Genomic DNA, 9,178 nt, shown 5'->3' on the forward strand with positions numbered 1-9,178 from the left:
GTGAGGGGTCGCCTTCACGGTGCTGCCCCTGCTGCGGAGCGGGGAGTTCCCAGCCCAGCCCTGCTGCCTGCAGGCGCCCACAGAGCGGGTCAGGGTGCGAGAACAGAAGGGCAAGGCACAAAAAAAGAGCAAAGACCACATTTACCTCGCAAAAGGGGCCCAAAGTGCGCCAGACCTGGGGAGAAAGAAAGGAGGGGATAGAGAGAGAAGGGGAATCGCAGAGTCATAGGGGAGAGGGGAGGCAGGAGGGGGGAGAAGCAAAACCAAACAGCCGTGTGTACACTAAGAGTCACAGGCAGGGCAGATGGGCGGGCAGGGGTCCCACGGGAGCGAGGGGAGGCACAGCCAAACGGGCAGTTACACAGATGTGCCAAGGGCCCGGCAGCACCGCCGGCGAACGCAGCTCCAGGACTGGGGCAGAGCCAGCCCTGCCGGGGAGCGTGCCGCACGGCCGGGAGACTGCTCTGGTGACCAGGGGACCCCCACAGGAACAAACGCCCCTCACCATGCAGAGGAAGCAGGGAGCCGCACAGCAGAGCTGGGGACAGGGACAACGAAGGGGCCACAGAGCAGAGGGGCTCCCAGGCCGTCCCCACCGCTGCTGCCCTGCTGCAAGCGGGGAGCAAGAGGTAACGGAGAGGTAACAGAGGGACCTCCTCTGCCCCGCACGGGCTGCGGCAGCAAATCCAGCCCCGTCCCTGCAGGGGAAGGGGCCCTTCCAGGCACCAAGCACAGCAATACCACGCCGGCTTCTTCCTCTCGGCTGGGCTCAAAACTCAGGCTTAAACCGTAGGGCAAACCGAGACAAGGAAGCCTTCACTTTGTTTGTGTGAGGGGGCCTCTGAACAGGCTCAGATCGGTGCAAACACCTGCCCCGCTCCAGAGCCCTGGGCATGAGCTCAGCTGCAAGGCCAAGGGCGAGCAGGGACCGGGGCAGCAGAGCCAGTACGAGCCCGGCAGCTGAGCTGCGAGCCAGCGGCGCTGCCTTCCTGCCAGGCCCGGCACAGGGCGAGCTGAGCTCTCTCCATCTGTGGGACAGGGAGCTCTCTGCACGCTCCTGAGGGAAGCCGCCAGCCAGCACATCCTTCGCGGGGAAACAGCCCTGTGTGTTTGGGTGCTGGTCAGGGCAACAGCCCAGCGAAACCCAGAGGTCTGTTACTATTCCTTATACACCCATGTTCCTTTATAGTCTTATCCCAGTTTAGCATCCCTGCTCCTGCAAAGGGGGCTGGAAGTCACCCAGCTCAGGAGGATATGGCCACAGGTACAAATTGCTCCGTGGCATCGGTTTGTGCCAGCACCTGCTTTCACCCCTGCCGAAACAAGTTCCTCTGGTCACCCTGCAGCCAGGGGAGAGCTCTGTCCACAGCAGGATGTGTGGGAAGGGTCTGTCCGAGCAGAGCCCCTGGGAGCTAACACTGTCTCTTGGTCAGTCCCATACACCCGGCCTTGGGCAGCAGAGGACAGCAGCCTCTTGGGGACCCAGGGGAAAGCTCTGCGGGTGCCACAGACCCTCTGTGCACAGAGAAGGGCTACCCAGAACAACCAGGCCTCACCGAGGCCAGAGAGAACATACTGCTCTGGGCAGAGGCCCATTTGAGCAAAACCAACCAACTCTGGCCACGGCACGTCTCCTCTCCTTTTCCCCCACCTTCCCTATCGCCTCACCAGTTCATGCTGCTCCTGCATCTGGGTGATCTTCTTGCTGTACTTCTGGTCCACTTGTTTCAGTTCAGCTACCACAGCCTCACACTTCTCACTCAGCACCTTCTTATCATCAATGAGCTGGTCAGGGTGAAGAAAAGGCATCAGGTAGCCAGGCAGGGTAGAGCCACCTCAGCTTCTGGCCTCAGAAGCATCCATCTGAGTGGGGATGAGAGATTACCTGGTCGATGAAGGCCAGGTGCCTCTGGATAGCTGCCTCATACTGCTCCCTCTGCAGCTTGAGCTGGTGGCCGAGCTCCTTCTCGGTCTGTTTGACGTGCCGGACAGTCAGGTCCCTCTGCTGAGCCTTTTGGATGTAGGGAAGAAACAGCCACAAGACATGAGAGGAGAAGTTACACCAGCCCCAGCATGTGTACAGGAGATAACTGGAAGGCACCGTCGGGCCAGAACAAGGAGCTAAATCAAAGTCCCTGGTACTCACGCCCCCTGCCCCGCTGTCAGCAAGAACACCCAAACCCCCATGGGCAGAGGAAAAGAGAGTTCAGGCCAGGCCCTGCACAGGGGTTTCTGGACTAGTCAGGCACCTGCCAGGCAGGGGAGTTTGAAGATGCCTTTCAAATCAGGGGGGCAAGGAGAAATCTGAGCGAAGCCCATACCAGACTGGGAAGGACCCTGCAGGTCTTTCCCATGCTAACAGCGACCAGGACTGCGGCATGTCCAGCAGCCTCCAGCACTCCAGCTCCTTGGCACTAGCTCTGGGAGTGCTACAGTACTTTGCTGGGGACACGGATGGGAAGCCCTGTTCACACTGATCTTGTGCTTCGAAGCCACTGCCCCAACAAACATCTGCTGAGGGCTCTTGGCCTTCATTCCCCAGCAAGCAGGCCCATCTGGCACACACACCAGGGCCGTCTGCAGCAGGCTGATGGCTCGCTTCTTTTCCTCCACTTCCAGCTTCAGCCTCATGATGGAGCTTGTGACCTCTGTGGCAACAGCCGATGCCTGCTCCAAGTGAGCCAGCTCCTCTTCCAAGAGGAAACCCTACCACAGGGAAAAAACATGATTAAAAGGTGGCAGGGACCACCTAGAACCAGGAGAAGGAGACAGGAGACCCTTCCCACCAGGGTCTCGCACCATCTCTCCAATACAGATGGGCTCTCCCTTCAGCACTCACCTCCCGCTGCGTGGCCGAGGCGGCCGACCTGGGCCTCTCCTGTTCCGACTTCTCCATCTCATCCAGGAAACTGATGATACTTTGAAGCTTGGCCTCTGAGAGCAGGGCCCCGTCCTCGGGGACCCCCGGGGAGTGGTTCAGCTTCCCAAACTTCTCCAAGTTATCAGCAGTCAGGGAATTGGAGCTGGGCTCCTGCTGGACAGACACAGCTGTGAACGAGCACCCGAGGGAAGGCTCGGGAGAAGAGGTGCTGGCTCTTTTCCATCACTGGAGCCCAGTCCTCCCACTGCACCCCAGTAACCCACCTTATCCTCTGTGCTAACCCCACTCCTGCCACAGCCCTCGCATGGTTTTGCTCCCCCTTGAGGATGCCCAAGCCCTGGCTGCACCAACACCCTCCACACCACTTTCTCCCCCCTCCACTGCCTTCTCTGGCAGTGAACCAGCTGCATCTCTCACCCTCCACCACCCAAGAAGCGCTGGGAGAAGGCAGCCCGAAGGGGAACTGGTTCTCACCAGGCAGCCATCGCTGCCTAAGGGTGGATGCAACTGGCCTCAGCCCCCTGCTCACCCTGTCTATCCAGGCATATCTGTCTTTCTTGAAGAGCTTTGGTGGGGGCAGCAGCTCTGGTTCTTCCTCCAACAGCCTGAGCGTGTCCAGCAGCTCATTGAGAGTGACCTTGGACTGAGCCTGGCCGACAGCAGTCACCACCGTCTCCAGATCCTCACCACCTGTCTCTCTGGAGCTCACATCCTAGGGGAGAAGACGATGCACCTTGCAATATAAGAGTTTGCTGGATCTCCCCAGAAGTCAACGAAGGCTCCAAAGCCACCCCAGCGGACGTCAGGAGCCCCGCAAGGTAAAGCCAGACCCACCTGCAGCTTGTCCTCTGCCTCGGGGTCCCGCGAGGGCCCGGAGCCAAGGTCTGCGAGGCCGCTTTCTTCTGGCTCTGCAGCTACCGAGTGGAAATTGGCCTCTGGAGGAACCAGACTGTTCTCAGGCACTTGCAAGAACCAGCCCCTTCGAAGCAGCTCTCCAGTGTGAGAGCTGCTCCTCCGTCCTCCTCCTTCCCCCTCATGTCACGCACTGCTCCAAAAGCATGGGAGACCTGCAGAAGGGACTCACCAGCGTTATTGGCTTTGGTGACGCTGCTGGCCGGACTGGTGTTCCTTGCAGAAGCAGGTTTGGCAGGCTTCTTCTTTGCTGCCCTTCTGCTCTCCTTCACCAGTGCAAGCTCTTCTTCTGCCAAGTGCTTTGCATCTGAAGCCTTTTGGGCCCTTTTCTGGTGCAGTTCCTGTAGGAACAGACAAGCCATCAGCGTCCTGCCCAGCACAGGGTGTGCTTTGACACAGACCCGCGCTGCTTTAAGTGCTAGCCAGGGCCTGGGAGACGGCAACAACCCACGCGCTTGCCTCTGAAGGGTTAACAAGGACAACTCTAGGGCAAGGGAAAGCACAGGAACAACAGCTCTACTCTTCCCAGGGTCTCGCCAGCTCCACACATGAACAAAGGCTGCTCACATGCCCCTGTGCAGTGTCCCTCGCGGCTCTGTAAAGGGTCTCCAAATCCCGAGGGCCAAACACCGTGCAGCGACGCCGCAGTGCCCAGGGGCTGCCTCAGCCGCCTTTTGGGAAGTCACTTGAGGCACATGCACGTGTTTGCAAGCCTGTTGCAGCATTTTGCCATCCTCCAGCTGCTCACTGCTATGTCTCCCCCAACTCACCCCATGAAATACGATTCCATTTAGGGGAAAGAGAAATTGGAGTTTTAAAAAAATCTTCAGCTTGCAGTAGCAAGCCAACGGGCAACTCCCCATAGTCTGTGCCAGCCCCCAATCTGCGCCCCAGGAGCGCCAGCCCTTTCCTGCCGCAAACAGGGCTGCAAGAAGAGGGTGAAGACAGCGAGGTCCTTCCTGCCAACAGGCACAGAGCGGTGCTCAGCCCACCCCGGAGGGACCCCGCTTCCAAGGAGGGTCCCGTTCCCAGGGCACTCTTGTCCTCAGCCACTCCGAGGAGCTGCAGTTACAGTCTCCCCGTTTCAACACGGTCAACCTTTTCCCCAAAACTAGATCGAAACCAGCACTGTCTTTGCAAGCTCCGAATGCGCTGCCAAGGCTTGGCAGGAGCACGGCGGGAAAACGTTCTATGGCACCTCCGTCTCCGCAGGGAGCAATCCATTTCCAAGGCTGGCTCTAATTCTGCTTCGTGCAAAGCCCCTAGAGATGCAGAGCAGAGGCCCTCTTGCTGCCTCACAAGAAGATGCCAACAAACTGTTCTCATGCGCGCCACAAGGCCCTTGCCTTGTCCCTACCTGGATGGCAGCACGTCGGGCCAGGCGCGCCTTCTCCTCTCGGATCTTCCGGCGTTCCTCATCCTTCCTCTTGTGCAAATCCAGGATATTCCCTTCCTCCATCCGCTGCTGCCTTTCCTTCCAGAGAGAAGGGTCAAAAACGTTACCGAGAGCTCTCCAGTACCCACCACCCACAGCAGAGAAGTGGGAAAGGGCACACCCCACCTGAGGTCACCCCACATCCAGGATTTCCATCCCTGCAATCCTCCTCTCTGTGTAGGTAAAGAGCCCTCAGAAAAGCTCCACTTTAGAGCAGCTTATTTTCTTTAGATACTAAATGCAATTATTAGTCATCTGGGTCTGAAACCACTGAGGAGACAAGGCTTAAAATAGACTCTCACATGTAAGAGCTATGGTACTTTTCGTTACTGGGATAAATAATTAAACACAAAGAAACACAAATAGCTGCAGATGACTCGTCACTCTCTAAGAAGCCAACTTGTTATGGATTCGCTACGATAAGCCAAGACAGGGCATCCCTCCTCTGGCCACGAGCGTGTCTGAGACAAAAAAGTATTTCCCCTGCTGCTGCCAAGCATCTGCTCACAGCTGAAGGGAGCTGGTAGACCGGAGCCGTGCAGCGCTGAGACCAGGGCCTCCCGGCCTGGCCTCCCCCTGGAACCAAACCTGGGCTTTCCCCCTGCACGGCCAGCACATCTCTGCAGGGACAGGACCCTCCCCGGCTCTCTAGACTGTGAGGGGCTGGCTAGATGCAAAGCCAAAGCGTTCTTGTCTCTGACAGCTCAGGTCTTGGTTGGAGGGTCTGGTGACTAAAGGGACTCAAATTCCCCCGCCAGCGAGGCAAGCGGGACATGGGTGTCAGAAGGGTCTGTGCTATAAGGCAGCGGACAGGACTGACCTCCGTTTTGGAAGCCAGCAAGCGCCCCAGAGCTGCTGCTGCCGCCCTGTGCCGTTGTGAGTGGCGTCGGTACCAGCGCTGGATGGTGACGGCAGCCAGGTTCACCTGCTCGATGAACCTGCGGGGAGAGGGAGGGTCAGCGTGGCCCCAGGGTCCTCCACTGCCACCGGCTGGGCAGCACCAACCCATCCTGCTGCAGCAGAGCACAGGCTCCTTGCCCACGGCACCGGGAATTCTTCTGTCCCCTCCCATCCCGACTCAACCAGACCCTTTCCCAGACTGACTTTTGGGGTGGGAGGAACTTGTGCCTTTGATAAGGACAACTCAAAGTGCAGGGCCAAGTCACGGGGAGGGTAAATCAGCCACTGTGGGTGCACTAAGAGTGGCCCTTCCCGAATCTGAAGCCCCGCAAGACAAGAACAAACCAGTGCTAGCCCCCCTGGAGCTCACCCCTCTGCCTGGCACCATCCTCCTGCCTCTTCCCACCAGCCATCAGGCACCAGCTCTGCCTCACCTCTCTGCCTCCTCCTCGGTCACCTCCTTCCTTCGGGGCAGGCTGCTGTTGTTGTTGCGGGTCATGATGTTGTTGCTGGAGAAATTCTTCTGAGACTTCACAAAGCTGCTGCTTTCACTGTCCTCGTTTGAGGTCGCTTTGACAATATTGCTAAGGCAGAAGACAAAGCTACTTGGCACCATCCTGCCCCGTCCCATGCCATATCCACATGTGAACACAGGGTCGGCACAGCCTCCAAGCCAGGACCTCACCACTTACTTGAGGGAGCTGGGTGCCTGGTTGGAGCTTTTGGGCGCAGAGCCCTTCTCAGTGGTGGAGTAGTTGTTGTGCACCATGGTGGTGACACAGTTGCCCATCGCGCCCTTGTTGCTCCTTTTGTGGAGAGAGGACGAAGCGTTAGGACTTGCTGGATCCGAAGGGGACAGGCACTCCTCACGTTGCAGCCCTCAACGCAACTGTGACCGTCTGGAGCATCTCCCAAGGCGAGGAGCGAGCGAGGCCTCACAAGTTCTCTAGAGCTCGCTCCTCGGTAGCTGTTACCCGACGCACAGACAGACACAGCCCGAGCAGACCTAACCGCCTGCTGTTCAGGCTACTTTACACACAGCCTTGGCTTAAGTCTCTCCTGGCTGGGAAGGGTTCAAGTTCTACTTGTTCCCTTTCCCAGAGCAAGAGCAGCCTCTCCCACGCATCCATCAAGCTCCTGCGTGGCTTCCAAACGTGTCTGGGCCATCCAGCCTGGCACACCATCATCAGTCTGCCCCGCACTTGACCCCTGTGCCCTGGCAGAGGCAGAGCACCAGCACCCCCTCCTCTGCCCAGGTGTTTTCTTGGTGTAGTTCCTTCCTCCCACACCAGACCAGCTCCGGTTCAGCGTTGCCTCTCCTACCTGTTGTTGGCGGTGAAGTTGGCTGCCAGGAGCGTGGTGGCTTCTTTCCTCCTCATGCCTGCTGGTGGCTCAGTGCTGCGGGAGCTGGAGGGGCCTGGGAACGCTCGCGGCTGATCGTCCTGGCAGGCAGGCACCAAACCCATGTCCTCAAATACCGTCCTTTTCCTTCACAAGCCAGTTTCTCCCCCATGCAAGAAAACTCTATTCCACAGCACGGCAGCCTCAAGGCTTTGCCTGCGCCTCTGCCTGCCTCCACCAGAAGCCAGGAGCAGGGAGACGATGGGCCAAAAGCCCTGGGCCAGCAACAAGGCCAATGCAGGCTAGAGGACCAGCCAAGCATGTTGGCTATTCAAACTGCGTCAGCTTTGGCTGCTGGCTGAGGAAGGACCAGCCTGGCCATCACGGATGCACCGCCCCATTCCCAGCTCTAGGGAAACCCTCCTGCTCCTCCATCTGACTTAGCCCACCTGCCCCAGGAGGCCACCATCCTCACCAAGATGTTCCATGTGGTTTTCTTTTCCGGGGAGGTTTTGCTCAGTGTCGCCAGTTTCTTTCTTCCCCCAGCACCGCTCTCAAAGAAGGTCAGGAAGTCTCCTGGCCGCTCCGAGCTTTAGCCCGAACCCAGGAAAAGCAGAGAGGAGGAGAGAATGCATGTTCTGGAGTTAATACTGCATGCAGACACACTGCAACAGGACAGCGATAGCAGGGTTCTCATTCCGCACAGGCTGCTTCGGCGAGAAGAGCCTCTGATCATGGCAGGGTGCTCTGACAACAGGCACAGCATGAAGCTGAGGCACACTGAGCACCCGCTGTTGTGACACAGGGGAGAAAAGGGATGGAGAGTCATTACACAGCCATGAAATCTATGAATGATTCTTTTTTATATGGAGCTTCAGATTTTAGGACGATGTCTGGTGATAGAATATATTAAAGGGATGGGCACAGGGCAACAAGAGAACGGAAAATCATGATTCAGAGGCGGCCCTAGGAGGTCACTGGAGACAGAAGGAGAATTTCCACCTCCTAACACAGCCCAGCCATGGTCCTCAGGGTCCATGAGGGGCTGTTGTAATTGAACGGTCCTGTCCCGTGGAATTAAATTGAGTGTCTTTTGTGACAGGGGCTGCCCAGACACAGAAATACACTCCATTTCCCCAAGTCCTAATCAAGTGACCTTCCCCCCCAAAAAACAAACAAACCAACCAACAGCTAGATCTTGGCTTTCCAAGGCCAGGTTATGACCGTCAATGTGTACAGCAGAGCTTAATGCACATTTTTTAAAAGCTCTGGTTCCCTCACAGGACAGGAGAGGTCAGACAGATGGGTGGGGTTTCACCCAGTTCCATCCGTGGGACAGACAGACACAGGTCAGTGGTTGGAGCTGTACCTGCGCGTGCTGTTCGCCCGCTGGTTAACCTGGGTGGTGCTGCTGGACCTCCGGAGGTTGTTCATTGCCCGGGATCCCGCATCTTCCTGCGGAGGAGAGAGCTAAATTCAGCAGCGAGTTAAGGAGAAGCATGGGCAGGCGGAACTGGGATGCCTGGCCTAGGCAGGCTCTCTCTCCCCGTGAGTCAGGCATCCTAAAATAGCACTGCTGGTGGTGTTACCCTTCCACCCCCTTCAACACAGCCCCGACACAATGTTCCCCATGGCTGCCAATCCCTCCTTGAGGCAGAGCGCAATCACACCTCGCTCCCTCTCAGGCTCCGGCGCTGCTGCTGAGCCAG

General features: G+C 57.9%; 1 protein-coding gene across 1 annotated transcript in view; it reads right to left on the minus strand.

Annotated features, from left to right (window-relative positions):
- Nucleotides 1–9,178, minus strand: part of CEP131 (centrosomal protein 131kDa) — a gene marked incomplete at its 3' end in the record, with an annotated part of 13,682 nt that overhangs the window by 3,579 nt on the left and 925 nt on the right. Inside the window, 14 exon segments of the mRNA XM_009700893.1 lie at nucleotides 1,669–1,785; nucleotides 1,886–2,011; nucleotides 2,569–2,706; nucleotides 2,840–3,031; nucleotides 3,411–3,593; nucleotides 3,716–3,853; nucleotides 3,856–4,134; nucleotides 5,151–5,267; nucleotides 6,049–6,166; nucleotides 6,563–6,712; nucleotides 6,821–6,934; nucleotides 7,452–7,570; nucleotides 7,945–8,059; nucleotides 8,839–8,924. Coding sequence (XP_009699195.1) covers nucleotides 1,669–1,785; nucleotides 1,886–2,011; nucleotides 2,569–2,706; nucleotides 2,840–3,031; nucleotides 3,411–3,593; nucleotides 3,716–3,853; nucleotides 3,856–4,134; nucleotides 5,151–5,267; nucleotides 6,049–6,166; nucleotides 6,563–6,712; nucleotides 6,821–6,934; nucleotides 7,452–7,570; nucleotides 7,945–8,059; nucleotides 8,839–8,924 — 1,992 coding nt within the window.

The sequence above is a fragment of the Cariama cristata genome, unplaced genomic scaffold (assembly GCF_000690535.1).
Source record: "Cariama cristata isolate BGI_N322 unplaced genomic scaffold, ASM69053v1 scaffold25185, whole genome shotgun sequence".
Taxonomy (NCBI): domain Eukaryota; kingdom Metazoa; phylum Chordata; class Aves; order Cariamiformes; family Cariamidae; genus Cariama; species Cariama cristata.